Source organism: Oenanthe melanoleuca, chromosome 7, assembly GCF_029582105.1.
Source record: "Oenanthe melanoleuca isolate GR-GAL-2019-014 chromosome 7, OMel1.0, whole genome shotgun sequence".
Lineage (NCBI taxonomy): Eukaryota > Metazoa > Chordata > Aves > Passeriformes > Muscicapidae > Oenanthe > Oenanthe melanoleuca.
Window position 1 is genome coordinate 16,823,723 of NC_079341.1, and position 15,011 is coordinate 16,838,733.

The 15,011-nt window shown below is 37.0% G+C and overlaps 1 protein-coding gene across 2 annotated transcripts in view; it reads left to right on the top strand.

Annotated features, from left to right (window-relative positions):
• SP3 (Sp3 transcription factor) overlaps positions 1-11,532 on the top strand; it is a 33,993-nt gene extending 22,461 nt beyond the window's left edge. For both annotated transcript variants that reach the window (XM_056496229.1, XM_056496230.1), the window contains 3 exons: positions 2,033-2,225; positions 7,453-7,649; positions 9,771-11,532. In XM_056496229.1, coding sequence (XP_056352204.1) covers positions 2,033-2,225; positions 7,453-7,649; positions 9,771-10,087 — 707 coding nt within the window. In that variant the 3' untranslated portion in view covers positions 10,088-11,532. The remainder of the gene's footprint in view (positions 1-2,032; positions 2,226-7,452; positions 7,650-9,770) is intronic.
• The last annotated feature ends 3,479 nt before the right edge of the window (positions 11,533-15,011 follow it).

Here is a 15,011-nt window from a genome sequence, read left to right on the forward strand (position 1 = left end):
TATAAACTTTGTTTTATAGTGGTTTAATGTTTACTTAAATTAATTGTATATGTAACATACAGATAATAACGTTCTTTTTTATACAAGTCTCAGAAAATAGCTTAATTTGATAGGAAAAATAGTTTGGTGGCTCATGCAGAAAACCAGAAGTCACCACAAGTTTTCTAGCAATGAAAGATATTTATTATGGTGCTGTGTGAAATTGTGAACTTGTGATGGTAACAGTAAAGCTCAGTGTGCAGGTGACTTTGGGCAAGCTTATCACAGTAGTACCATGTGTGTAAAAAACCAGTAGATGTGAGTATGCTTGCTACTGGGTTCCCACAGCTCAGAGCTTGTCATGTTCATGCAAACTGAATGTCTAACACTGACTTTTGCAGTCAAACCAGATAAACATTCTAGATTCCCCTGGTTGTGACCTGGAATTCTCTTCCCAATGCAGGGATTTCCTAGAGAATTCAACTGTAGTTTATATCAGTGATGTAGGATACAGGACAGTCCTACATATGGTCATATGTCTGAAAAAGAAAAGCAGACTGTGGTGGTGGGGATGACTGGGCTGAGAATTTATTAGCATCAGGGAAATTTTTGTGTAGCAGTATCCTTTGTCTCTAAACAGATGAATGCTAGAGAGATGATTTTGAAGGTAGACCAGGTAACTATTACTCTTTGCATATTTTATCATTGGTTTCTTTCCTGATCTCTACTGGGACAGGATGCTCTTTATCATATGACCCAACACAGTTTTTCTTATGTTTTATCAGGCAATCTGTGCAGCTTTGTCTTCATTACAAAGATATGATGTCTGATGAACCGACTCCCAGAAAGAACTTAGAGTGACCACAATGCTCTGTTAAGGTTTCAATATTTAAGGATAAAAGTCTACATGATAATTGAGTTTGTTTTGCTGAAAAAGCATCTTTAATGTGTCTAGAAAGATAGACAGATATTAGTTTGAAGCTTCAAAAAAATAAATGAATAAGTAAATAAATCTCCCTAAATTATGTTTGTTTTCTTATTAGTTTGAGCTAGTGGCTAATCATTTTCACAGAAAAAATGCAAAGCAAACTACTCTGATGAACCAAAGAAGGGGCTGGGGTTCAGCTTTCTAAAAAGATACATATAATCTTTTTTTTTGGAATCCAGTCTTTAAGTCCACTGGGAATACAGAATAGTGTTTGAGGGGAAGATGTTCCTATTAAAATGTAAATTTATTAAGACAGTTGTTGTTATGACACTAATTAATTCTTGGATTAGACTGAATGAATGCTCTCTGGGGAGAGGGTACACATACTTGCAAATGTCCATCCTATAAGGAATAATTAGGAGGTCTTTTTGCATCCAAGAATCTGCTAAGACCTATTTTGACTACTGGTATATCAAAATATTGAAGTGGCTCATGTGTTGCTTATCTCTCTCTAATGCTGAATAACATTGTTCCCTAAATGTTTTCTGTATATTGTGCAGAAGACATGAATTTCAGGTGGAAAGGGGAAATGGAACAAAAACATTAATTTATTTGTTTCCCTGAGATATCTCAGTCTTTCTCAGGTGGAAACTTTTTATTAGATTGATTTCTTACATTACTTTATATATCCCTCTGCATACTAAAATCTTCTGAAGACCATTGAGGAAGGCTGATGCTACCACATGTGACACTAATTCAGAAATGCTGTGGAAACAAAAATGGCTACTCAGATTCATTTGAAACATGTGTTTACATTTTCTTCAAGCTCTGTCCAACCTCTTGTTCCTCAGTTTTTCTCAAATTTCAAGCAAGCAATATTCTCCTGGTGACAACATTCCTCACTAAGAACAGTTACAGCTTATCTTCAGCTTTGAAATGTATAGTAAGATAAACTTTTTAAATACAGGTTACAAGGGCACAGAAGCAATGTCAGAATCTACTTAAGGATGTTGACTTTTGACTGACATAGTGCTCTCAAGAGTAAAAAGATTTGATCATTATGGCTTCCTTTCTGGTTATTTAATGGGCTACTTATGTATGATCTGTGTTTGTTCTTTTTCTCAGATATTAGAATTAAAGAAGAGGATCCTGATCCAGAAGAGTGGCAGCTCAGTGGTGATTCTACACTGAATGCTAATGATCTAACACATTTGAGAGTACAGGTTGTAGATGAGGAAGGGGACCAACCACATCAGGAGGGAAAAAGACTGCGACGAGTAGCATGTACATGTCCCAACTGCAAAGAGGGTGGTGGAAGGTATGTAAAGTTCTGTGTCATATCCCACATATAATGGCAAAAAATTAATAATGGGCAAGAAAAAAATGACCTTTTGTTAACAGCAAATTGTCTGCAGTGAGAGGAAACTAGAGGCTTATGCAAAGGAGTTTATGTAATAAATGACTACCACTTTCATTTTGGGGTTTGCAGATTAAAAAGCAGATTATCCATCCTTTCTGAGTTACTCCTTTGAGATAAGTTGAAAAAATGTGGAGTTAGATGCCACTTAGTACAAGTGAGGGGGATAGAACATTGCCCTAAAAATATGAAAATGAAATATTTTGGAATATGCACGTCCTAGTTTTCTTTTACACTGGTTTCCTAGGAAAAGTAAGGTTTGTATAATAACTCTGAGTAACAAATTTTGAACTGTTTTCAGTCATAGTGAGATTTCACTAACAAAGAAGTGCTAAGTTCCATTTCATTAAACTTCAGTACTGCATTGAAACCTATGCTTTATTATTGTGCATCTCATTAAATTATTACCAATTTTTTATTCTAAAGATTTTATTCTATTCTAAACACTTAATTTTAAATGTCTTGATTATGGATATGAAAGGGGAAGGGTAATAAGCTGCCTTTTACAAGTGTTTGTGTTTGAGAGAATTGTGCAGGGGCTTCTTTCCAATACACTAAAATTTGTCCATTTTATTGATAGTTTCTTCACTAAAATTGAACATTTCATTTATTCAGGAGCAATAGTGCAAATCAGTAAGGTATCTTTAAGGCATCTATCAGTGTCCAGTGGCAGTAAGAGTTCAGGCAGCCATGCTGAGTAGTGTTAAGTGTGTTTTAAGAGGAAAAGACTGATACATTTACATCACCAGCAAAGCTAGTGATAATGGCTGCAGGTTATACAGCATCTTCATCCTTCAGATTCCTCTTGTTAAATTTCTGTATGTAGTTCACTGCAACATGGCACAGGCATTTCTAAGTTCTTGGTGAACTCTGGCTCTGCTATGAAAATCTGCCCAAAGTACACCCTGGGTTGAGATTTGTTTCATTTCAGGAGAAAACTCTGAAAATGTGATTTGCACTGCCTGTACTCTTAGGAAACAGAGATTCCAGGTGTTTGATCTTCCACGTGCTCTATTCCAAACTATGGTGGCTTTAATTGAAATTTTAAACTTTCAGCCCGAGAGAGAATTTTTTTGAGAGATGGTTTGGGAAGTCTGGAGAAGGGTGTAGTCTGACTGAAAACTCAGGCGATTTTTGGGAAAGAGTTGAGATAAGAGCTATGACAGAGTTTAGATAGATGAGTGAAATCCACTGTAAAGGAAGGCCTGGACACATCAAACATACAAAGTAACTAGGAAAAGTAGGACAAGAAGTCAGGATGTGAGAAGAATTGGAACTGGAAGAGGATAATGAAGGAGACAATGGTAGGGAAACAGAAAAGAGTGAAAGTGCTTACAGTTGCTACAGCAACTTTCCCACCAGAATGTAGGATTCCTTTGGAGTTTAGGAGAAAGGAATAAGCCCACTTTAAAGAACATGTGAGCGTGTTAATGTTCCATAGCTGCTAGAGTTACCTGTTTATCCCTAGTGCTGGAAATCTGAGTTTTGATTTGTTTTTCAACTCTGGTGATGATTTGCAGAGTTTCAGATGGTAAACATTTACTTTTATAAATTCTTTCAGATAGCATTCATAATTCTTAAAATGACGTTAAAGTTACAAAAGTTACAATTGGGCAAATGCTTCGTTAAGATATTCTGGGCAACTTTAACTTAATTCCTTGTGTATATACATTTATCACTAGGTTTCTGATTACTTTTACTGCATACTGTTTTTTTCATATGGCATCAGTGCCATTTGGTGGATGGGATGGCTGATAGATAGGGAATGGTGAATCAACACTGTGACTATCATCTGCTTCACTTATTGCAGAAATTGAGAGGTGCTTAGGGAATGAGACACAGGACTGCAGCAACAGGGCTCTGAAATTTTGGAAGTGTAGATCTATGTACCCCACCTTTTCCAGTACAGAAGTACTGAGTTCATTCCTGTGAAGAAGTTGATTGAGCAGACTGTGAACATCTACAGTACTCTGAGAAAATATGCTTCTACCACATTAACCTTGACACCTTAAGCTGGTGGGTGTTTGACAGTTTCAGCCTAATCTCTTTCTACCTCATAGCAGGATGTAGAAAATGATTGTACTAGTTCAGGTTCACCATACCAAAATGTTAGAGTGATAAAGCCATTAATATTTCTGAATTGCTTAGGGACTGTGAGTGTTGTCAGTACCCATGATGAGGAAAAAAACCCTGGAGAAATGAATAAATTCTGTGTAATAATTTAATGTAGTGCAGAAATAATATGTAACTAGTAAAACAAGAAAAGTACTTCAAATCAGTATGAAAAAGCTGAATAGTGTTTCACTCAGTTAATACTATTACTCCTGTGAATGGAGAAGGAAAGGGACAATGGCTTCACATATGCAGACTCGATCATAATTTCATCTATCGTATAGCATTCGTTTTAGTATTTCTTGCATTTTCTGGATTCAGAGGTGAGTTCAGAAGTTCTTACTGGTTTTTGTTGTTGGCTTTTGGAATTGAGCTACATTGCAGTCTTCAGATTTGTACCAGTTTTGTGAAGTGGAAAGCCACTATTATCTTTGGCTTGGTGGGAGGAAAGTAGGAAAGGAAGAAGATGATGTATTAGATTTGTAAATTAACACCTTTTAGCCCCAAGCTTATGTAATAAATGGGGAATAAGCAAGTGGACAGAGAGACACATGCCTCAAAGGATGACTCTGTTTCCAAACAGAATGTATTAGGCTTCTAGTTAAGGTGTCTGAAGTTAATTGGAAAGTTTAGTCTCCTCTCAGTTAGATGTCCTCCTAACAATTACATCTGGAATTACACTGAGATATAACTACTACTGTCTGATATATAGAGGAGCTGTGCTTCTGACTGCCACTGCAGGTATGTAACTCTAAAAACCACATTCTTAAATTAATAAGAGTGCTTTACCCTTGAGATACTTAATGTTATTGCTGGAAATTCTGCTGAATATAAAGTCCAGTTTCTCAGTGGACGAAGATGTTTCCTGCAACTGGCAGTCTGCCTGGTTATTGAGAAACATAATTTTCAGTATTTGAAAAGCTAAAATGTACTATGGAAATACTTAAATATTAATTGTTTTTAGGACTCAACTCAAGGAGTAGGCTGTAGTCATATACATCTATTCAGTGATGATGGGTATTGGCCAGTGCAGCAAGAAAGGCCTCTTAGCATGATGTGTTAGGGCATAGTGCCAGACTGTCACAGCTGCAATGTGTCTAGATAGAATCTGGCTTGTGTCCTGTCAGTTTAGAGCACACATGAAGCAATCATGCAGATGCTCATGTTGTATAGAATAAATACACTTAATTTCTAATTCACAGTAGTCTTGTGGGTTTCTTTCTATGGATCCTTAACTTCCCCCTCACTTGAAACTTAGGACTCTGCTAAGGAATTGTCACCAGTTAGGTGAGGTGCTTAGAATCACATGTTCTATACCACCTATGCACCTATACTCACACCATGCGTTGAACCTTGGTTTCCTTCAGTCTACACTAAAGGTGCAATGAAGTAATTTCAAATGATTGACTTAGGAATATTAACATTATTTGTGTACTATATCATGCCATTTGTACTAACTGCTGTGGAAGGGAAGATGCTAGAGTTTATTTGGAGAAGGTGTTAGGATGAAGTCCTGACATGATTATCCTGCTGCAACAGGATCAAAAGCCTTCTGGACTCTGCTTCTGCTGCCATTGAATTTGTTCTGAAATCAAAACTTGTATTTGTCATGACAAATAGTTAGTAGGTACAAGTGATGTTTTTATCTTCTGAGACAAAATGACAAATGAAGCACCGTGAAGATTGCTCTATTTTGAGAATTTGTAGCATCATTTTCTAGGAGTTAGTGGGATTTTATCACCTTACTTTTCTGGACTGTCTGTAATGTTTTAGGTACATATTTGATTAGGCTAGAATCCCCTTTAGACACTGTGAAGTTTTAGAGTGAGTTCATTTTGTGCATGTACAGAAATGCTTGTGGCAATTGCTAGCTCCTTGAAGTGTGTATGCACTTCAGCCTGAAGTGAGATGTAAACCAGAAGCTAAAGCACCCAGTTTAAAGAAAAAAGTTTCCTGAGGAGGCAGCTGAAAATTTTATAATCAGTCATGGAGGATGGAGCACCCAAGACTGTGATTTCAGAATCCACCAAAGGTGTTCTGAGTTAATGTTGCTGATGAATAAGGTGGCCTTATGTCTGACTGCATTTTCCAATCTCCTCCTTGCTACCAGTATTTGCCATTCATATAGCTGTGTTGTCAGCCAGACCTATTCCCTCAAGTTCTCCTTTCAGCAGTAGCAAGTACTTAAATTGGCTAAAATCAATCATGATGCTCTGCACTGGCCAGACTGAGCTCTTTCTCTGACTCTTATCTCTCTCTTGTGATTTGATTTTTAAAAATTTTAAAATTAGGCTGTTTTATCAGGTGCTTCCCTTGATCACCTGCCATTTCAGTGAGACAGCATCTTAAAAAAAAGCATCAAGCTTAGTCTGGATTGTAGAATCCATGAATTCTGTGTTCATTGTGATGGATTTCTATTTTTTTAACTGAAAAACCAAGGAATTAATGTAAATGTCAGCAAGATCAGCTTCCACCTCTTTTAGTGAAAGCATTCAGGTTAGTATACTTGTCTTCAAACCCCAAACTGATTCTCAGATTTCTCCAAGATGCCAAAAGTCCCATCTGTTCTCTACCCAGTTTCCAAAATCTCCACTGTCCGTTTTGGCAGTTGCAGTAATTTGTGTTTTTCTTTGCCAAAACTATCTTTGATATGGTAAAAACCTGAAACTTGGGGAAATGTAAAATATGGGCACTTCAGCATCAAAGTGGTACAAACTGCTATAATAACTGTGTTTCCAACTTCATATACATGTATGCATATTAAAGATTATACTTCTTCACATACATTTCATACACAGCTGAATTTATCACTTTCTGTGGAGCTGGGAAAGCATTATAGAATTTATTTCCAGCTTCTTATGGAGTGTACTGGAATCCAGTTGTATTTGAAATAAAAACATGAAGCTGCTCTGGTTGGTGTGCAGATCCACTGTGGTATGTGTAGCCCTACGTATGTATACGACCAGTATTTAGGAGGAATGTATTAGAATTAATTTTTTTCTTTTTTTTTAAACAGAGGCTCCAACTTGGGAAAAAAGAAGCAACACATTTGTCACATACCAGGATGTGGCAAAGTGTATGGGAAGACTTCACATTTGCGGGCTCATCTGCGCTGGCATTCTGGAGAGCGTCCATTTGTTTGTAACTGGATGTTCTGCGGCAAAAGGTTCACTCGCAGCGATGAGCTCCAGCGACACCGAAGGACGCACACAGGTTTCCAGTCTTTGATTCTGGTGCCTTTGGGACTGAGCTTGGATAAATAACTTCTAAGAGGAGAACAGATCTTTGAGTTGATTTTAATGCAGTGTGATTTTTCTAAAATCAGCTAAATCTTATTGATACTTATACACTTTGGAACCTTTGGTAGGTCTGAGGAGATAAAACAGCCACATCTTGATTCAGAAGTGACTTTAAGGCTAATGTTTAATGTAGCTTAATCAGAATACTTTGATTCAGGCTCAGCAATGCATTTCATTTGTTTAAACCAGATTATAACTCTTTTTCTATCTTGAAACTTCAGTAAGAAAAGGACTGGGTGGCCTGGGGATTAGATATCATTCCTAAAATCAAAGAAGAGCATGTGATGGTGCATTGTTCTACATCTTTTAGTTTGATTAGACCATCAATTAGGAACTTCAGGTTCGCATTTCTCCTTCTGTCTAATAAAAAGAAAATAATTTATTGTAGATATTCCACCTCTTCAAGGAGCAGTTAGTTTAAAATCTGTTGTCTGTTTTATCTGTTTTCTTGTGAACTAAATCCATATATGCATTCCACAGGATGTTTACCTTTTAAAATCATAGTATTTGAAAAACCTATAGATAAATAATTTTTGTGCTTAATCAGCATTTACATTGCTTAGAAAAATGCCTTTGGATGTCTGTGAAAAGTATCCCGTGTTGTTCTTAATGGTGTGCTTTTGTGTAGACAATTTGGATGCTAAATCCAGGCTGGGATGTTACAGTTTGTCTGGATGGACAGGCTGATGGCCTTTTAAAAAAGGCGAGTTGAATGATCTAATAGCTTCTAGTGTGCCTGCCTACCAGTAAAAAGTAGAGAACTGCAGGGATCTATCCTTCGACCTCTTTTAAAATCCTTGTCATTGACCTGGGGGAGTCAACAGAATTCTTCTGTTAACCTTTTAAGGTTTGTGGATAACCCTAAACTGGAGAGATCAGTCCATGCACTTTGTGGCAAGGCTGCTATTCAGAGGGATGGAGGCTGAAGGAATGAGTTAACAGGAATCCTAGGAAATTCAGCAAGAATAGTCACAAATACTGCACCTGGGATGGGATTAACACTTAGGGTAACACAGGCTAAGCATGGAGAGGTTGGAAACAGCTCTACTATGAAGATTCTTGATGGACAAGTGGAACATGATCAAGGGCCAGCAGCAGTGGTGCCCAGAGCTGTACCACAGAAGCAAAAACCCTGGTCACAGGGATTATTCCCCTCTTCTGGCTAGACTGCATCTAGAATATGGCATCTAGTTTTCAGCACTCAATATAAGAAAGACACTGAGGACAGGATTGAGTTCACTAATGAGTGACCAAGATGATCAGGAAGCTGGAACATTTCCCATATGAGGAAAGGCTGTAGGATTCAGATGCACAGAGAGAACAGTAATGGAAAAGGGGAGCTTAGTAGTAATTCTCTAGTTACCTGCAAAGGCCATCCTTAAGAAAGCAGATACTTTCCCAGATGGTGTATTGGTTGAAGGATAATAGACAGATGTGTGTTGAAATTAGAAGGGTTCAGAACAGCTATTAATAAAAACTTTTGCAGGAATAGCCAGGCATTGGAAGAGGATGCCCATAGAGTTCCTCTGTCCTTAAGTCTCCATCCTTAAAGGTTTTCAAGAAAACTGGAAAAAAACCAGGTCTGATCTCATAGGTGACTGCTTAGAAAGAGATCAGAACACAGACATTCAGAGGTCCTTTCAAACCTGAATTACCCTATGTCTTGTGTGTCAGTCTCAAGTGTGATTCTGCTCTAGGTCATACAGTCTTCCCTGTCCATCATTTGGTAGGTTTTGTTCTCCTCCTAGAAGTTATTTATTGGTAATAATTGCAGTGCAACTTAGCAGCCTGAGGATATGAGATGGCTATATTCTCTAGCATGCCTGAAAGATCTCCCCAAACCCTATGACACACAGGAAATTAAATCAGTTCTTACATAAAGGATTTGTAGGGGTGTCAAGAAACGTAACACACAAATTTATTGTGTTGGATCACTTTCTTCCTCAGTATAATTCTTGTTATAATTATGATTCTAAAAAGTAATTTTAATTTTAATTTTTAGTGTTCTTTAATGTTTTCTTTTCTTCTTTGACAGGTGAGAAGAAATTTGTCTGTCCAGAATGTTCAAAACGCTTTATGAGAAGTGACCATCTTGCCAAACACATTAAAACACATCAGAATAAAAAAGGTATTCACTCTAGCAGTACAGTGCTGGCATCAGTAGAAGCAACATCTGATGATACTTTGATTACTGCAGGAGGAACAACACTTATCCTTGCAAATATTCAACAAGGTTCTGTTTCAGGAATAGGAACTGTTAATACATCTGGCACCAGCAATCAGGATATTCTTACCAACACTGAAATACCTTTACAGCTTGTCACAGTTTCGGGAAACGAGACAATGGAGTAAATATTACACAAGATACCTATTAATTGTGGTTATTTTTATACAGTAGTGAGAAGAATATTGTTCCTAAGTTCTTAGATATCTTTTTATTGATGTGCAAAAATTTTTGGATTGACAGTAACTTGGTTATACATGACACTGAAATGCCTTACTTTGTATGATATTCCATAGTATATTAAAATGGTAAAATTGCATGGGTTTTGTAGGTACTTTTGGAATCTAGAAGAGAAGAAATTTTACCAAGTTATATTAAAAAAAAAAAAAAAAAAGAATTTAACGATGGAAATGGTAGTCTAACCAAATGCATCAATCCTGTGTGGTTTAGTGTACAAAAAATGAGAACATGTTGGTATTTATCTATTGTAAGATAAAAGAAGTTGATGGGTGAAAAGAAATCACATTATGATAAAAGAAATTTTGTAATTTTCTTGATGACTGGAATTTTTATTATGCATAACTGACAAATCAAGTTTCCAAGCAAATGTTACATAGTGTAGGCTTTACTTAGCTCATCAACTTGTCATTTTGAAGCTAATTATTTTAATTAGGTTAACTATGTACAATATTTTAAGCATTACTCTTGTAAGATTTTGCAAACTACATTTTAACATGGAACTCTAGGGATAGTCACCTTTTAAATCCTATTGAAAAGCCATGTTTAAGATTTAATTTGCCAAAATGATGTCTTGTTAATATTCTTTCAATAACCAAGGTGGGCAATATAACCAATGTTTAAAAAGCTTAAAATGTTAAGAAAAATAAATATGTATAGGTTGAAGCATTTGGGTGGTAAGGCAGATGTTATAGTGAAGTATATCCCTTCTTTTGAACATTGGAGGACCAAAAATAAGGTGTATTGTGTCTCAGCAGTGATTTTTATCAAATCTTTTTCCAAAAAAACATCTGTATGCCAGGGCCTTAAAAGCCATCATGTAAATTACCAGTAAAATATAACATATGCAAATACAAAAGAAAAATCACTTCCATATTGACAGTACTCCCAAACATATGGATATAGTCATAGTGAACTAGGGGGGTTATGAGGTTTTTATTTGTTTGTTGTTTAGTTTTTGGTTAGTCAATCTGCATTTAAATATCAGCCATCTTTCCTTTTTTGCTTCTTCCCTTAAAAATTGTATGTATCCAGTACATTTAACTGATAAACATATATGTTTTTTATTATGCTGAATTTTCTTTTTATTTTTTAATTACTGTTTATATTTTCAATTATAGAAAATGTACAAAATGAAGTTATATAGCCAGTCTGTAAGTGCTATACCATTTTCAAAAAATGTACAACAATAATTACTGCAGTTCACCTATTTACAAACATTTGGAAATCTGTTCATTTGTTATTCTTAAAACCACCTCAAATTTAAAGGCTACCTTATTGTACGTTTAAAGTGTATTATAACAGTGTGGTAGTTAATAAAACACTATTTTTTTTTCTTTTGACTTGAGTTTACTGTGCTTCTTGTTAACTAACAAGGTGTAATTTCATAATATGTCTTGATAGCCTGAGATGTTTATGATTTTGCAGTAGGTGGTGAGAAGCAGAAACAGTGTTTTCTTTCCCTGTGGACACAGAGATGGTAATTTTCCACCTCCTCACTCACAAGCCCCCATCTGCATGTGCATGGACACAAATGTGCTGTGTTGGTGTAGTGGGGATGTTTTGCTCTCGTGCTGAGCAGGGCATGAAGAATATATAGCCCCCATCCTATAGGTTGTGTTAAAGTCCTCTGACACATGCACAATGTGTGGAGTAGTAATAAGGAGCTGTGACTGAGAACTGTGAGATTAAAGAGAGTAGTTGTATGCAATGCTCTAATGGAAGTGAAAAGCTTTTATTTGTCAAGTCTAAAGTTTTGGAATATCAAATGACAGAGGACAGACCAGGATAATTTAGGATAAACCAGGCAAAGTTCAGCCTTGGAAAATGAGACGTGGAAATCACGTAGGGAAGATTTTCTGAATTTGCAGTTAGGTTGAAAAAAAATTTATGCAAATCATTTAGAGATTCAGAGCAACAGGAATTGACAGGTACAGAGAAAAGGGAGTTAATTCACCATCAGTTTAATCGTCTGTTTAATAAAATGAAAGGATGAAATTGGTTGGGATGAGAGCAGCAGCTTGAGGGAAGACAGTTTCACTTAGAGTGTTCCATGGATGTTGTCAATATATTAATGTACTCTGAATCTGCTTCCTTTAGGCAGGTGGATGGGCTTGGTTTTCAAAAGCTGGTTTAGAATACAGAGCATATTAGTGTATTTCTAATACTTGGGTTCTGTTTCTCATCTCTTAGCCATCAGTGGCTGTATTAGTGCATTATTTTAAGTGGGAGGGAAGAGGGCTATTTCTTTATTCAAACTGCTTTTCACCACTTTTATGGAATGACAGTTTCACTGATGTTCATTTGTGGATGAAAGTGTTTTGGTGTCAAGGGTGTCGTTTCTGAAGATGAGATTGCTTTAGTTCTCAGAGCTTTTATGCTCACTATATCAAGTGGTTACTTTAATTAGTGTTTAGGTAGCACATTTGATAAAAAGATTTGTTGTTAAGCTTCAGAAGGTAGATGTTTTGGAAGAAAGTAACTCTGGAAGTCTCATGGAAAGCCTGTCTGCCTAATGGCTCACAGCCATAGTGTTTGTGTTGTGGGATAGTAATTTCTGAAAGCTCCCTGCTCACCTCCAGGGTGAAGATTCACAAGCCCAAGATCTTTGGTGTATCTAGCATGGTTGCTACTCATGGCCTCTTTTCTGGTCCTCCAGGCATTTATGTGATGCCAAGACAAAAGTGTGCATTTTGTAGGATGCTTTCCAGTTCTTCATGGGTTCCTGACAATGGTTGCTTGATGTGCTGCTTGCTTCTTACTGGTACAGTGTGTACAGTTTACATACTTTTTTTCGTGTCAGGGTTCTGGCTTGTATGGTTTCTTGGTATGATAACCTTTAGATCATTGGGTGGTTTTTATTCTTTACAGTCTTGTGTAATGTCTGATTAAGAAGACCTTAAAACTGGGTCTGCAAGAGAGCATGAGTTTGAAAGCATCCTGTGTTACCAATTTCAGTGGTTCAACTTTCAGTAAGTACAAGGCCTGTACATGCACTTGCTATAATCTCAGAATTGTGTTCATTCCTGAATGAACTCATGGTTTGATCCTTGCAAATTGCAAACTTAACACTGATTCTTGCAGAGAGCAGAACTTTTAATCATTGTCACTTTCCAGGTCAAGGAGCAGTATGACTAAGGACAATATCATCATTGCTGAAAGACTTGTGAGGAGCCAGATTTCTAATCTGATGATGCAGATTTTCCTCTGGAAAGGGACTCTGCAAAGCACTTTTTGGGGCTTTACTGAAAAAGAAATATCAGGTCTTAGTTTTAGGCATTTTGAGCAGCTGCAGTCAGTAAGATAAGCCTTGCCAATGGCTTCAGGAAAGCTCTGATACGTTGTTTCACAAGTTTTTCTGGTTGTTGGGGAATGAAGGAGTGGAGCTAATAGACACCTGTCAGGAGTGGTTCTTGGCTTCTTTAAGTGAAGAACTAATGAGCAGCTGGCTGTCCTTCCTCCAGATTTTTACCACTACCATTAACAGCACATGTTAATGTAGAGCATGTACTGTGAAAAAGGGCAGAAGATGACATGGCTGACTTAACAACACAGGAATAATAACCATTTTCCAGCAGTGGGGGTACTAGTGGTTGGCATTAGGTTGTTCTGTGCTCTAGTTTCTAGAAGATTGTATCAAAAAGAAGCATTTTTTACAAGCCATTTTACATACAATTCCTTCTTTCATCTTGGAATTAAGGAAAAAAAAAACCATTTCTGACTCAAAAGAGAGCCTCTGTAATTCTAGAGCTCACTTTGGCATCTTGACACTGTAAAAGCCTCTGTTTGGACAAGTTGGTACGCTTCTCAAACCTTATTATTGCTGAGTTGGCAGAAGAATGCTATGAAAATAACCTGCAAGGAAATAACCTTCCTTCCCCAGCTATGTATTCTCTTCTGTCAGAAGACTCAGTTACACACATTTTGAGCTGAATGTGAGATGGACACCACCAGGAAAAGTTTCCAAAGCTAGATTTAGAACTATTTGTTGCTTGAGTACCACTTTTCGTATGGCCTTCAAAAGTTCAAATCTTGACCATGCTCCTGGGGAGCCTGCAGATGAAAAAATCTACTTCTGTATGTATCTTGCAACATAGCTGCATTTTCCACAAAACTCACTGAAGAGCAATACCTTTACAAGGACTATAGGCTGGCAGATCACCATAGCAAATAATTTTCAAACAGCAAGAATTAGTTGGTAAGTGGTATCACATAATCCTTTCTCTGTCAAGGTCTTTCAGGTAAGAATCTTGATGGCCTCTGACAAGAAAAAACCATCAGAGAGATGGCTGATTTGGGTGCCAGGCATGGACAAAATATCACTAAAGTTTTACATGATCTAAAGGGGGCCCTGACTTTCCACATGCTGGGTAACCCACCTACCCAGATTCTTAATCTCTCCCTCCTTGTTTCTATGGAACCTACTCCTCTAAGTAAGGTATTCACAGAATTTTATTTATCAATTATGCACAAATACCACAAATGGCTACTTCGTCCCAGTTGCTTCCTAACTGGATATTTTTCTTCCATCAGGACATGTTTTGATTTGACAAACGCCGGAAAATGTAACAATCTACTCCATTATGTTGCTATCTGAAGAAAAGACATCAGGTTTGCAGGGAAAATCAGTGGGATTCTGTGCATGTGATTACCCTGTGGTGGAGACATCATGATGATATTAGATGGGACTGTTCTACATTTACTGCTTAAATTAATTTTTGATGTCTGTCCTCTGTCTAGGCCACTGCATGAATCAGTATCAGAACACCAAGAAAGTAGAATGCAAAAAGATCTTACTGGTTTTGGAGACTTTTT